At 35.8% G+C, this 16554-nt stretch overlaps 1 protein-coding gene across 7 annotated transcripts in view; it reads right to left on the reverse strand.

The window, feature by feature from the left end:
* The window catches only part of lyst (lysosomal trafficking regulator), a 76986-nt gene that overhangs the window by 55779 nt on the left and 4653 nt on the right, over positions 1-16554 (reverse strand). For 5 of the 7 annotated variants that reach the window (XM_081616051.1, XM_081616053.1, XM_081616052.1 and 2 more), the window contains 3 exons: positions 9376-9467; positions 4615-4813; positions 1152-1242 (listed from right to left, as the gene is read on the reverse strand). In XM_081616051.1, coding sequence (XP_081472177.1) covers positions 1152-1242; positions 4615-4813; positions 9376-9467 — 382 coding nt within the window. Of the gene's footprint in view, positions 1-1151; positions 1243-4614; positions 4814-5249; positions 5362-9375; positions 9468-11894; positions 11966-16554 lie in introns of those variants that run through there. The other 2 variants (XM_008430247.3, XM_008430244.3) reach the window with 2 other exon arrangements.

Consider the following 16554-nt stretch of genomic DNA (forward strand, 5'->3'; position numbering starts at 1 on the left):
TTTGTGCATTTTGCTCATATTTACAATTATGGTCCTCATATTTACTCATGATGTGAAACATTTTAATTTATAAGTAGACATGATATCATGAAGTCATGGTCATTTTATTCAGCATTATCACTTTGTGGCAATCTCACAACAGTTTAATGCCTAGCCAAGACCCAAAACCTTGTGTGTTAAAAGTTTCAGAAAGCAAAAATTAATTAAACAAAAAAATGTCTAGACTCCATGTTACAGAAGATCAGCAGCCTTCTTCTAAATGCCGGAGTCAATCTCAGGTCATAGGGCTCTGCAAACACAAATGTTCTCCTGCGACAGGTTGTGCTGCTCACAGCTGCAATAATTAAAAGTTAGTTAAAAACAAAAAATGTAATCTGGATTCCTACACATTTGTTTTTAAGTTTCAGACTTCTAAAGCTGGAATTTTCATATTTCTTGGAACATTCTCTGCTCATTTCTAGGCTTAAATATATAAAAAGAACAATTTCAATTCATGGCAGATGATTATACTTTATGCAACACACTTTCCATTGTCATTATCTGTTTTCTCATTTAAATAGAGGAGCATCTATCCATAAAGCCTTAAGGTGTGTCAGTATGTATGCATCTGCAGATCTTCAGTCAGGAATTAATATATCATTGATGATGCAAATCTTTTATACAAGATTTGCATCATCTTGTATGAATGAAAGAATGAAAAACACTAATTAGAGCAACATTTTAAGATACTCTGTCATGAAGAAAAACACCTGAAAATACAAAAAAAATTCCATAATTCACTTTCATTTTTTAAGCTACTCCAAACTTGTAAAATACTAAAAGCTTTATAGATTTCTAAACTTTCAAGACTGCCAAAAGAAACCGAGTGAAGTGCAGCATTGAGAAAATAAAAGTTTATTGCTGTCATGTGAAGATGATATCAAAAGTTATAGTTAAAGCCAAAAAGAAAACATTCATCTGTCCTCATACGAACGAATCAAAACAAATGCTGTAAAGCTGCTGGATGATAAAGTGATGCAACCTCCAAATTGTAACATGAACATGGGTTACAGATAAGCAACATAAAAACACAAGTTACAATAGGAAAGTGTCGGCATTAGCAAAACCACAGAAATTAATAAATAAGGTGGCAACAATAGTTGACAACAGACCTGGAGCTTTTTCCTCTTGCACAGGAATCTTCCAGACCAGAGGCAGCAACGACAGCAGCAGAGTTAGCAGCTCTTCCCGACAAGTCAGCTCCTGAGAGTTCAACAGATGACAGTGACTTACTTAGATGGAGGAAGAAAGAAAAAAATCCTTTCAGTCGTCACTTTGGTTCCACTTTGTCACCACGCCAAGACACTCCCTCTAAGTCCTCTCCTCCCTAAATTTAAATATTTGTTCAGTCTTCATTGTTATCACTTACAAAACTCTAATTTGCAAATATTTCTAGCTACAAATGATGCTTTATATTTTTTTTATTTGAGGTTTTCAGTAGAAATGTGGCAGGGAGCAATGTAGCAGCTACATGATGGGCTTACTTCGAGGAATTTTGATTCAGACGTGTAATCCTTGCAAACTTGCATTCCTCTGTCATGTGTTAATTAAAAAGAGATCAAACCTGATCATTTGTCAAACATAAAAGGTTAAATGGGGGGTTAAAAACACTTTGTTCTGAATATGATGTTTCAAATGTCAACAGTTTATACTCAACTGTTTAATTATGGTACAAAATCTTAACCTAGAAATGAAGGCTCCTCTAATAATAAAAAACAACACAATGATGAAACAAACTTCAGATTTTAGACGTAACATAAAATTCAAATTAATTTATTTGCATTATTATTTTTTGACCATGAGGAAAAAGATAGATGAGCTTTATTTCAAAATCTAACACTGTGACCTGTCAAATAAGGAATAGAGTATTTTAGGCTGAATGTAGATTGTTTTGATTTGCCAAACATTTGTAAAACATTTTCAGTTTTAGTGTTTTGTTTAGCAGTTTAAGATCTCTGGTACAATTTAACACAGATTGTAAATTTTCTAGGAATCAAGCAAGTTTTTAAAATGTAATTTTTTTCATTTCTGAATGGATGTTTATCAGGTACCAACAGTGTTATTGTATTATTAAACAAATATGTAACAATTCTTTATATTTACCTCTGCAGGGTTTTGTTCCCCATAATTAGCTGCAGTAGCAAGTAATTTTTTCTCACGACCCAAAGCAAACGAGCGAGAGTGTCTGACTGCAGAGGCCATCTGATAATATATCAGTATTTTAATCTCTACCATGTACGACATGCTTGTAGAGCTTTAACAACACGTGAGAAAAACCAAGTGGTGTGACAGAAAGTGTCCTCAAAATGATGCTCCAACACCATCAATCATCAGTATACAAATTATCACACTTATTTTAAATCATCATGCAGTTAATTTACTGATTGTGACAGGCTTACTGATACAGAGAATAAGAGTGTATTTTAAAATCTGCCATGTATATTCTGTATCTTGATACATAAAATATTGTGTGATGTTGCACTATTGACCTTGTTGTCCAGCTCTATTAAAAAATCTGGCTCATGACTCTGAATATGATCTCTACAGACAGCAGAGTTACGTTTCTCAGTCATTAAAGATACAAAACATTTCATTGACAGAATCCACAGCAAAGCTACAGAGGAGGGTATTCCCAACCCAGTGAGACAAATACAATTCACGAGTCATTTTCTACTGAATCACAAGCCTATCTCTCTGATTTGCAATTAGCATTAGCAACACACAAGCTGATTATAAAGTAGCTCTGATTGCCACATTGGAGCTGATCCCTCGCGGGATGCTGTTGACGCACACAGCCAGAGCTTGTGATGACAATTTCCACATGCATGCCTTAAATTCGCAGACAAAATGCTAAACTCAAATGAGAATTATACACAGTGAGTGCAGGCCCAGACACGTGAGGTCATATTTATAATAACTTGCATACCATTCAAGTTTTATTTTCATAGAAGTACTGTTTTTTGTAAAACTGATGAAGAGGGCCATATTTCTGTGTCACACAACAACAACAAAAAAGACTTACAACCTTGGGGTTTGTTTAATCATCGCTTTGCTGTCCTTATGTCACCTCAGTCTGAGTTTCCTGAATTAACCACAGAAGTCTAAACTCTGCTTGGGTTTAATCTGCATATTCCTTTAGGCCTATTCTGCAGCTTTTATAAAATATGGACACTAAACGCTTTGCAAAACCCTGAAATTTTATAGGTGTCGTCTGACTAAGCAGCAGGAAGATTTCTGACAAAGTGGGCACCATAACTCCCTAAAGTCACATTATTTCCAACTCCATCAAGGACTCACACAGAGCACGAAGAGACACGATGCTCTGAACGCAATTAAAAACCTAAAAGTTGTGAATGTAACTGAAAATCTTTCCCAGAACACTCATGGTTGAAGCGTGCAGACAACAACGATCTGAACAGACAAAACAGCGGGCTGTCGGAGCCTGGTGCTGGTTGATGGAGAAACAATACCTCCTTCTGTGAGGCCATTCCTACCATTTCACTCAAGCTGCAAAGAAAACATTCCCCCCCTCTTTCTGCTGCTGAAGATCCACATCATCAACACTAAATATATATTTAGGCACTGAACCCTGAAGGGCAAGCAAAAATGTTTCCAACTGATAACAGGTGGATACTGGAGAAGCAAGTGCAAAGAATTTGAAACTTCAGTGAAATTTAAGCATCCTCTGTAGAGAAAAGCCATTTCAATTAGAAAACTGAAAATGTGGTTAGTTCATAAAACTTTACAGCATCTAATTAGAGCACAACCTTTCTGTTTATTTAAACATTTTATTGCACTGTTATCAGTACAAATATATATTATATTGATGTAAATGTTATCATTTATCTTCTGCATCCTTATTGGTGAAAAACAATTAAATGAATGAAGAATGTTCAACAGTACTGCAGTAGTAGTTTAGAGTTTACCATGCCAAACTAAATCTGCAACTAAAAGCAGCTACAATTTGGGATAAATAAAATTAGGTATGCTGTGCTAAATTAGACAAGCTGTGCAGGCTTCCAGTAATTTTTAAATATCAAACACTTATCTGATCTCAAATTTCTAGATTTTTTATTTTCTGCAATTTTCTGGGGGAAAAAAAAAATCTACCTGAAATTTTATAAAACGTACAAAACCACAAAGTTGACATTAGAATCAGATTCACTGATATGGTAAATTGTTGTTTATTTGGTAATCTTGAATTATATTGAGATTGTTTTATTGCTTCTAAATCTATAACATCTAAAATTATTATTGTTTTCTTTATTCATTTCCTTTTTGTGCAACCAAACAGGCAGTTTTAATGCTTTTTAATCACATGTTTCCTTTAAATCTCTGACCTCTGACCCTTTTACTTCATCAGACATTAAACTCAATATGTGAAGTGATTAAAACAAAAGACAAAAGCAGATCATTTAAATATAAAAAAAACATTTTTAATACATTTTTGTCTATAGACAATAGAGAAACTAATAAAATCTGGAAATATTCTGTGCTGCACTTTCAAATTTTATCTCAGTTTTTTTATTACCATGATTTGACTTTAAGGGAAAACATACATTAGCTTTTTCCTACCTGATCAATGATGGCATCCAGAGTGCTGAGCAGCAGGAAGCCCCGCCCCCTGACCAGGTACTCGCCCAGCGCCACCATGTGACTCTCCTCCTCATCCTCATCCCGCGCCTCGGCTCTCTGGGCCACCGCGCTGCATAGCTGGTGCACATCCGTCAGAAACTCTCTGGCCAGGGTGTTACTGGCCCCACTCATGTCTGAGCTGCAAGGAAAGACACAAAATGTCAAAAGGCTGTGGCAAAAATCTAATTACTTACAGACTAGAGCTTCCTGAACACAGATCACGTGTATGAGGTAATCTTTAAAGCAACAAAGATTTCGTTAGAAATCTGGATTGTGCGATTATCCCTCCTCATGCTTTTCAGAGCAGCCCCAAGCTGCTGCACATGTTTGCAACAAGCACGTGTCTCTTAAGAGGTTCTCTTTTCTACAAATTACTGAAAATCCTTTCTAAAGTCAGCAGCACCTTTAACACATGGCACCAGGACAGCATAATAATTAGAAACCACAAAAACCATGAAGGTAGCACTAGCAATGCAGCCGTTTTAAGGCTGTTTTTTTGTCTTAAAACAGTCAAATAAAAACCCAGAGACCGATCAAAAAGCACAGATACACACATACAATCTGCATGGTCTTACCAAATGTTGCAGGAAAAAACGGTTTCCCTCCACACATCTTGTATGCGCTCCAAACTTGACTCAGTTCTGCTAGCTGGATCTGCACACTTCCTCACATGACTGCTGACTGATTTCTCTGTTCTGCTGCACAAATTCCATTAAATCGGAATTTCAAATGGAGGCTTTCCAGATTCGCAGCAGATCAGCGTATCACATGAAAGCATGTGATGTCACATGGCGAGGGGACTGGTCTTGGTAACACTGACAAGCACCCAGTGCCCTGCAGAAGACCTCAGTCGGCAACCGTCATTGATAGACACTTTCGTTTGTATTTTCCACTAAGTCTACTGGGAGAGTCTTTAAAAGCAAAGAAAAGGTGTCGTAGGGATAGTATTATAAAATAAACCCATTATCTGACTAAAAATGTATGAATTCATTAAAATAATACAATAAACGCACAGTATTTTTGACTAGTTTCTAGTGTAAATGTCTTAGTAGTCATGAAATTAAAAAAAATTAGCTCACATTAACTTTTCCCCAAGATATAAGAGCTTGTTTTAAGCCAATAATTCTAAGTCTATAGATTTTTTTTTTCACTTATAACATCTTTTTTTCTATATTTTTCTTGTCTTTTTTCTGGAAAAAAAAGCATTGATAGAGAAATTACTGTCTTCAACTACTTACAGACCTTCCTTCTTCCCCCTATAGAAATGTACTCATGTCTCAGTGCTTTTGTGCTTTCTGTCTCTTTCCTTCACGCTCAACCCCCCATCTGGTTGCCCCAGAAAGCCGATTATACTAAGCCTGGTTTCCTGCTCCTCTTTCTCTTTTCCTCTTTCTGTGAAGACCCTGTCCACTGCTGATCAACCATCATCAACCACTCTGCTCCATTATCCCATTTTTACTAAGTGGCACATATGATGAACTGAATTTGACTGCGTTGTGTTATAACTGGATTTAATTGAACCGTAATTGCATCTGAATATGTGCTCGGATGAACTGGATACAACATGCAGTGCAAATACAACATGAAGAGTATTTCTATCTCTAACTAGATGTTAACAATGTTTCTGCTTTACGCTATCCAGCTTATGATATCTGAATTAATCAATTATTATGATGACCAATCGATAAATCGGATGGAAAAAATTGGCACATTCTATAAATATTTTATGTAAACATTTTTAATACAATATCAGAAATGCAGTAAAGATGCAAATAAACAAATAATTCAATTAATTTTTTTAAATAAAAATGTATTTCCCAAGATAATGTATTCTTTCCTTCTTTTGCAGTAAATAATACAATTTAATTTGCCTTTAGAATCAATAAAGTAGTTTTGATTATACAATTTGCACTGTATAATCTTCAGTAATTTATTAGTTTGAATATTTTAGTTTATATTAAATAGGGCTTCAACTAACGATTATTTTAGTTATTGATTAATCAATTATTCTGACGACTAATTGATTAATTGGTTGAAAAAAATTGGCACAATCTACAAATATTTCATGTAAACATTTTCTTGACAATAGAAATACCGTAAAGATGCCAATGAACAAATACGTCCATAAATTTTTTTAAACAAAAAAAAACAAAATTTTATTTCCAAAAATGCAATATAATTCATTCCTTCATTTGTAGCAAAGAATGCAATTTGATTTCCATTTGGGATCAATAAGGTAGTTTTGAATTTGAATTTTACTCTCCAGCTAAAAAAATATTACCAACGTTTGAAAAGCTGAGCCATTGACTTATCAATCTAAATAATAATAATTAGGTAGAAAAATGTGCTTCATTAAGTGAAGCTAAAACTGTCACTAGAGGAGTTCTGGGTAGAACAAATGTACTGACAAAGGTTTTGTTTTTATCTTAAACACAAAAATTTCTGATCTGAGTTTATTGTCCTTTCAGCCGTTTTTGGAGTCTGTATACTTAACGATTAATGGATTACTAAATTAGTTGACGATTATTTCAATAACTGATTAATCCAATTGATCGTTTCAGCCCTAGTATTAAATGTTTTTTTTTTCCACAGCAGAGCTTTGGTTGAACAACAATTACAGCCACTATTTTCTCTGACGGCTTCTTAGTCCTGTCCTCCCTACCACAAGAAACTGATTAAAGCCAAGTAAACAGAGATAATTGCTTCCACACAGCTGCCGACTTTAGGTTTGCAGTCCCCCCCCCTTCATCCAGTTGTTTTGAGCTTCTTATCTGCAGCCCAGTCATTTCCATCAGAGGTTTCATTCATCGTTCTTTTTTTTGGGAGTCCAGCTTTAAATGTTTGACAAACAGAGGCCTGGTTGGCACAGGGAGGTTTCCTGTGTACAATGCACGGTCGATGGAGACTCCACAACTACGGTGACGTTAGAGAGACAAACAGGGTTTATCTACAGAATCAGTATATCTGGCTGCAGTGCAAACAATACCAGAGTCTGCAAACACACAATCTACTTTCCATTGATGCAATGTTGCTGGCAGCGGATGTAACACTTTCAATGCAGTTTAGGATTGATTTTAGAATTTAGCCACAGATCAGATATTTGATTGGAATTAAGTGTGGACTTTGACTAGACCATTTAAGGCATGAAAATTATGATTTTTAGGGTTGTTTTTCTGCTGGAAGGTGAACCTACAGTTGTAAATCTTTTGCAGCTGCTAACAGGTGTCATTCCAGATTTGCCCTACATTCAGGTTTGATCAGTTTCGTTTTTTGGCCGAATTATACTGCCACACCTCGGATTATTGTTTTATAATCCAACCCTGCTTTAGAGTTCTCCACTCTTGACCTGTCTGGTCTGTTTCTTCATCTTTCTGATGACGTTAGTTTAATGTTTTCTAACAAACCTCTGTGATGTCTGTACTGTACCAGGTTGTTTAACTGGATTTCTTTTAGATTAAAACACACAGCACACTTTTTAGATATTTGTCAGAAAATTTTAAGAGCATCTTTTTTCTTCCACTTGACATATAACGTACAATTTTGTCCATTACTTAAAGTCCTAGTCAACAACATTAGAAATTTTTGAGAAAACCAGATATGAACATTTTAAGCTGTATTGCGCCCAGCTGATTTATTGACCCTGATTTCCTTCATTTCGGGAGACATGATGATACTTATCCACCAATATCTGCAATGGCCTCAAAATCAGCCATGAAAGAAGGCTGAAGAAGTTTTACGATGTGAAAAAAAATAAACGATTAGAGGAACTGATTTTTTTTTGTTTGTTTGTTTGGCTTAGACGATATAGTAGTTTGGACAGCAATCTAAACATTACATCCAGATTTGATAGTAAAACAAAATAGTTTTATGGGTTTTGTTCAATGTTTTTCAATAAAATAAGATTGTAACATTGAAGGTGTATTGTAATCTTATATCTGTCGGTGTAAGTTGTAAAAAAACAAAACAACAACAAACAATTAAAAATTGGTGTAGGTCAAAATCTGAATGGGAAGGTCAGTCTTTTTTAAAAGACTGATCCCTAGTATTAATGACTTCGTAAAGTCCTGAAATTCTTTGAAACCCTTGAGTTAAAAACCACAAAGCTGAATATACAGAAATTAAAACATCCACAATATGAAAATATTTACTTCTAAAATATTTAAGCACCTGCAATTGAAGTTTCAAAGTCAGTGTTGTAATCTTATATTAGTCTCACTTCAATATTTAAAATGTAAACGGAAGCAACAGCTCTTAACGTGAGAAAAGATTTGAAAATAGTTCAGGAAAATGTAAAAAGGTAAAGCCGATACCATTTCTGAAAACTACAATGAGACTGATCTTAGTTTTCTTCCCAATGAAAAGTGGGGAAGAAATATGAGGAGAAAAAATATTATTAAAATTGGAACAACAATGCATGAAATTTAAAATATTGTGTCCCACCAAATATTTCCCCCAGCATTTCTTGTGTGATTGCAATGTTTCACAAACATATTGTGATTCGATATATCGTGCATCCGATCAGTACTCACTGAACTCTTTGGTCATTATTTCTACTAAAAATTATGATTAAAAGTTTCCTGTAACTGTAAAGAACTGCTACAGTTTTAATGGATTTCAAATACACCACCAAGGTCTTACACATGCCAAGCGAGATAAACACATTGATTATCGTAAAACGACGATACGGTGAGGAAATCTTACCAGAATTTCAGAGCATCTTTGGTGCTGTTATTGGGGTGGTGTTGCACGTAGTGGAAGAGACAGAGGAAATTCTCCAGACTCTGAAGGCTGATCTGAGAATCGAAACACAAACGAGAAACAAGAGCGACAACGTGATTGGTACTTGCACATAGACGAAGAGGAACTGAGATGTGTATCAAACAAATATTTCCTTTTCTCAGGAAGCTTAACAATGAGTTAGATAGTTTTAAAGTGACAGCTCAGGTTTGATTTTTCACCAGATACAAAAACCAGCGGAAACTAGTGTGCAGTTTTTATTTCTCCTTTATTTCTCAAGCACAACAAATCAATAATACTGAAATAACCCCATATTAGATTAAATCTGAGTGAAGAAGTCAGAACAAGAGAAACTGTGACTTTCTAAATGGTGAGATGAGCCATCTGACCTCGCTTAACAGCATTACTGGTTCCATGGCAGCATGCTAAACCTTCCTGGCTTACATGCCAGCGTGCCGCTGTCCGTCATCCCACACAGGAGGTTTCTTTACGCTTCTGCTAATCTGACACCACTGATGGGATTCATTCAGGCGATGCTGATCCCTGACTGTCTGGGTCAAGAAGCCTGAGAATCCACACCGCTCCACAACCACTGTGACTTAAGATGGCAACGACACGACTAGAGCTGAAACGATTAATCAGATTAATCGTGATGAATTGATTATTGAAATGTCTAATTTAGGAATCGATTAATCGTAAACTGGAGTTGACAGACTCAAAAATAAAAAAAAGGCCAAATGCTGAAATAATAACATATTCAGAACAATAATTAACCCAAAATTGTGCAGTTTTGCATTGAAAATAAAGAAAAACTTAATAAATATGTTCAAACCAAGTGGCATAGTTGTGGCTTCTATTAAGCCCCTTTTGCTTTCCAAAAATAGAAAAATAGTGAACAGATCTGCCCTTAACGATGTTGAATAAATAGAAAGCTTTTCACATGTTGATGTTAAAAGTATTTTTTTGGTTGAAAATGCATCCTTTGCATTTTCTACAAAAAAATGCAAAGGATGCATTGGTCATTTGTATGAAGCTTGGTCATAGAAATGACCAAGCGTTCACTATAAAATGTTTATTTTCTTATTTTAAAAAGGAATGGAGTTGTTTATTTGCATTTTTAAAATATATCTCTATATCTATTTTATAAAAGGAGTGCCAATTTATCCAAGCAACCCATTATCCAATAACTAAATCAATCATTAGTTGCAGCAATTGACACAATAAAGAGTGAAAACGGTTTAAAAATAACATTTTTGGTGCAATAGACTAAAAACATCTACTTCAATAGGAACAGGCTAATAAAATAAACCATGACTAATATTTAGATTACCTAAAATACAATGCACAAACACAGGTAAGTAAATGTAAACATGTCCGTCACAGACCCGTCTCTAATCAGGATAAAGGTAATTTAAATAAATTCAACATGCACATTTTTAAGTATTAAAGCATGGAGGTACCTCTGACAATATTTTACCAGGCTGGTTATTATATAAATTATATTTCAAGATGCAACACTCTTAAAAACTGTTTTTATTTGACAGATCTACTCTAGAGATCAACTGATTTAACACGTCTGCATTTTGTGTAGCAGGTTTGCAATTTGCAGAATATCTTCATCAGAGTGCAAACCTCATTTGTAAGACAGCTGAAGAAATGAACCAAAAACATTTGAATAAATCTACATATTAAGTGTGTAAACTACATTTGTCCCTGTAAAACCCTGTAAATAGGAGAGAAAATTGACTCAAATCTTGCATATAAAAACAATAAAACCAATTCTTTTTATCAATCTCTATCCAAGCATTCATAAAACTGGATTAAAAAGGAGACAGATGGTGCAAAAATAGTAAATAAATGTGCATGTATCTAACTAGTTTGAGTGTTTCTGGCTTTCAGATACTGCGTATTTTTCAGAAAGTGGATTAAAAACTCACTTTCACTTTTCATTGGTGTACAAATAGCAGAAGTTGACACTCCTTCAGTAAGAGGTGCTGCTGCTATACTTGTTTACATGGTGCAAAATTGTCACTCGAGCTTAGAAATTTATTTTTAAATACATTTAGATATGCATTTTACATTTATTCTATAACCTCAGCTGCATAATTTTAAAATATTCACATATTTAGGATATTTTGTATTTGTATTTTTATTTCACTTAAGAGTTAAGAAATGTGCATTATTGTATCACTTTTTTTCATAGAAAATGTAGATATGGAGATTATAAAGTTATTGTGGATAGAGATGTTGTGAGCAAGAAGGATACCCAGTAACAGTCAATCTTGCATCAAATCTGAAGAAGCCTCTGACTGAGGTCGGTTTCATAGCTGTTATAACATGCTAACAGCTCAATATGCCTGCAACAGAGACATAATGACACATCTAAATAATCAAAATCTAATTTTACTCTGACCATAATAAAGAAAGTGCATTTCGTAGTTTTAAATCCTGCAAGATGAAGGTGCAGAATGGACCACACTCACCGGGGTCAGGGTCAACAGCTGGGACAAAAACCCAACCAAAGCACTGATGGGTTTGGTGAGCAGGTGGGTGGATGGGTGGGTTTGGGTCACAGCACATCAGGGGGCTGAACAAAGCCATACGCAGGAACAAAAAAAAAAAAAAGGAGGAAAAAGAAAGGAATGGATGAGAGGACAGAGAGGAAGATGGGGAAAACATGAAAGTTGACATGATCACAGTGGTGAAAGAAACAAATGCAACAGATGAGAAGCAGATATAAAAGCAGCGGTGAAAAACTGGCAGTAAATCAAAGCTGCAAAGCTGCCAGATCTGTCATTAGTTCATATAAACTATGCCCTGAAGCAGCTCTGGACCTCAACTTGCGCTGTTAAATAAATCTAAAAATTTGTGTCTAAATGGATCTGTTTGTCCCTGCGTTATCTGTGTTTTTGTATTCATCAAATGGGAAAGGAAAACCAAATGGTTGGAGATAATTTCCAAGCAACAGGATTGTTTTGTTTTTCCTCCAGGGCTCTAATCCAATATTGTTATGCATTCTGCACCACTTTGATTTGATAATGGCGACATGGCCGATACCAGTGAACACAGCTTAGGAGGGAAATTGGTTCACAGAGCTCAGTGTTTAACCTTCCCTGTGAACTGATTAACGTCTTTCATCATTTGCCACCAAACATTACGGTTTTCTGGATGGGTGGAGACCAACTGCTACAGATTATTGCCGCCATTTGTTTGTTGATGGAAAAGCTAGAGTGGGCCATGTTTGGCCCCCAGGCCCTGAGTTTGACACAAGTGAGCTAGAGGGATTCATGTGTGGAACAAGTGTTGAAATTTAAATAAGAAATGATAAAAAATTATTTGATTTACATTTATAAGCTTGTCTACATACTTAGCAAGAGTTCTTCTTTGGCGATATGTTTTAGAAAAATATACAGGAAAGAATCAGCTGTTTTGATTTCAACAACCTTTGTGAATAAGAAAGTGAAAGTGTAAAAAGCTTATGCATCCACCTACACTTTTATTCGGTCTCCACTCTGTGCTTTTACAATTTGGAAATGGTTTAGTGATCCCAGCCCAGCTAACCATGCTAATTCTTAAAATATGAGGCTAAAGACGGCTTATCATTTGATCTCTGATAATAGAGAAAGACAAAATGGAAATATAATTTGTCACAGTAAAGGTTATTGACAAAAAAAGCAAATAAACTCACACAAAATAAAATATAAAAATGTGTAGAAAAACAGAACAAAGAATAAAAATACTGGACAGTACGGGCACAATTTCCAATTATATTTAAAATATATGCAAAACTTCCACACAGACAGTATGACATCAATTCGGCTCAATGGCGACTTATTGTAGAAAATCTACAAAGAAACATTTTGAATGCTGCGGAATCAAGAGACCAAAGGGTAAAAAACAAAACCTGGAGCTCAGCAATCGATAAACTAATTCATCTCCATTACTTGCACTTTTTGAAAACAGAAACTCAAAACTGAATGGAAAACAACAAAACTCAATCCCTCCATTTGCATGAAAACGATGCATGTTTGCAATATGAAACCCCTCGGATCCAGTGGCTGCGTCCAGTGTGGCGATCATGGGAGAACTGGTCATGGGAGTCTCATAGCTGAGTCACCCTTATCGGTACAAACTCTGCAGCTCTCTGGATAATTGGTTAGACTACAACTTGGCAGAGGGAAGAGCCGTGCTGCTGCTTATGTAACAGTTTATTTATTTATTTATTTCCACTCTCTTCCCGTAAGAAATTCCTATTGATGCAATTTGACGTTTGGGTGATGAGCGTCATGAGGAGCGCCTAACGTTCCACATTTCCGCTCAAACTGAGCAAAATGTGTCAAACCCACTCGGCTGAAAATAACACGCAGAGGAAGTGTAAACCAATGTTACTTAAAATTATCATCCTGCTCTGGTCACTCTGTTCTGCTCTTACAATGTTGGTTTTTTTTTTTCTTTTTAAAGCAGCAATGGACTTAATAACGTGTCTGTAGGTGGAAAAAAAGCTGAGGCAGAGGAGCAATGGTTCAGAGGTCTGACTCAGCCTGGAACAAAGGAGATGAATTATTCATCCTTTCAGCCAGTCGAGTGGAACAAGTCAGCGATCGGCACGAGCTGGACTCAAACTACGGGCCAGAACGATAAATGCAGATGTGAAAAAGTCCTGGCAGCTTCAGAACTTCAATTTAATCATCATAAATAACATGAGGAAAGTGTGGAAGCTATAAAAATAAATTACAATGATCAACATGAGGATGCTGAAAAAAGCGGTGTGATAATCACAAGACGTCACAGTCATCTATTTCCCTAAATGAGCAAACAGGTGAGTCATTGTGAATCCATGTGATTTGAAAAAGGGAAAATCACTGAATTAAAGATTTTATTCACTGAAAGTAGTAGAAAGTAGGTTTAGCAAATGATATGCAGGCCTTTTTCTATAGAGCTCTAAAAAAAACCCACAAATATACTTCATTCGTGTGGATTTCCTCTTCTGTAATGATTCACCAGACTTTTACCACAGTTGTCTTCAGTTGTTTGTTCATAGGTTTTACAATCTTTAACCCACTCACACTTGAGTGGTAATTTATAAACAAATAAGTCGCCTTACTGAAGCAGCGTCAAAACGCATCTGGGACACTTCAGTAACTGTACCGCAAACGCCAAAATTGTGACCCTTTGCGTTTTTGTAGCTAAATATCTCAAACGCACCTTCAGGTGAGGTGAATGACTATAAAACATACAAACATGTTCATCTAGAATGAAAGAAAATCACAAGTTTAAGTTTCTAGGTTGGATCTCAACAACAACAGGAAGCCGATATCAGCCAGCATCTCTAAATAAACCCCAAAACAGGTAACGGTTTTCATATTTCTATAATATTTCAGAAAACCGTCCTCAAAAAGCAAGAAGACTTTAAAAAAGCAATTATAATTTTTCCTCCACACTGTGTCCAACTAATGCTGCTTCCCACACATCATCACTTTTTGCTTTGCAAAGCTTAAGCTGCAATGCTCCTTTCTGCTGAGCTAAATGCTACAAAAACTTGTATGCAATTCTTATGGTGACATATTGCTACAGAATTCAAAAATGTTTTGTATGTAAATGTGTAAAAATAAGCACTAAAGAGAGATTAAATCACTCACCCTTCACCTTATTCAGCAGCACATTTTGGGTTTTTTTTTTAGCAGTTTTTCCTAATAAACATCATTATACTTTACAAAGTACAGCTTTGAAGAGATAATAGGAACAATAAAAATACAAAGCACATTGAAAGCTGCACAATGGAGAAATAAAGGTGGATCAGTCTTGCAATCTCTACGAGCTACTTTGTATTCAGCCCATTTTGCCATATGCTTCGCTTGAGAAGTTTAATCTTCTTTAGTAAAGCAATCAGGACTTCACCGTAGAAAGACCAGAACGTGCTGGCACAGGCGAGTGTGAAAACGTAACGACATGAAATACGGCTGGGACGTGTAACCAGGGTTTCCCTCATTCAGGAAGTCAAAACATTTCAGCAACTTTATTGACATGAGATTGCTGTGAGTAGATGAGCTGCGCCAAGCATGAAAGATAATTTGCATCACATCTTTTTATGACTGCCAACAATAAAACAAAAACAGGACCGGAGGCAGAGGAGATGCAGAGCTGTACTTACAGGACCGATCAGCCATGAGAAGCAGAGTTAGCATTAATCCAGGAGTGTGACTGACTTCACTTCACTGAACAGGATGAATCAGACACACAGACCCAGACAAGGTGTTTCAGCAGGAGTTCACAGTTGGCACATAAAGACAAAAAAAAAAAAAAAAACAGGGCCTCAAACGCATCACGTTGACATTTTGAAACATCCTGTTACCTCAAAATGAAACTCAACATCGACAGGCAACAGAAAACCTGCTTCTTATGGTTGGCTCCTGCCCAACAAACCGTTCTGCTAAATTGACTCAGTTCATCAGGACACAGCGAGAATGGAAACATGACTGACCACATACTGCAGATTTACCTCCCCTGAAGGAAGATTTTAAATTGAAGTAAATACTCTTAATTATTTGATTTTTTTATCCGTGCAATGCAAAAAGGGATTTATTTAACTTTCATTTATAAACAAAAGAATGTTTTTACTCCAAAATAGAGGAAGTAAAATTAATATGTCAAATCAATTCTTTATCTTAGTAATTCATCTGCTGACAGTATTGTCATGAGAGTAAAGGTGACCTGGAGGTCAATTTTAACAATCCAACAGCAGCAAACCTGGTCACTGAGCTGTAAAAAAAACAACAGAAGAAGTTAAACGGACATCAGATCAGGCACTTTTGCAAAAATATTCTACTGATTTGAATTTTTTTTTTTACATTTTGGCACAAACTTTATTGCTTTTTATTGTGATTTGATGCAATTGACAGCACAGTAAAGCTGTGAAGTTTGCAGATATAACTAGGCAGCAGCTTCAGCGCTGGTGTTTTCACACTTCTTTTATATAAGCTTTCTCATCAACTGCTGCAAAAGAATGAGTTTATTTACCCTTCATATTTCACTGCAAGGTGTGATCACAGTTTAAAATGCAAAACAGAAGAGCAGAGTCCTCCTGCTGTCTGTGTTTACACATTTCCCACAATCACCGTCTTATTTAGCCTGCATGAGCGGACA

Source organism: Poecilia reticulata, chromosome 15, assembly GCF_904066995.2.
Source record: "Poecilia reticulata chromosome 15, P_reticulata-male-v2, whole genome shotgun sequence".
Classification (NCBI taxonomy): domain Eukaryota; kingdom Metazoa; phylum Chordata; class Actinopteri; order Cyprinodontiformes; family Poeciliidae; genus Poecilia; species Poecilia reticulata.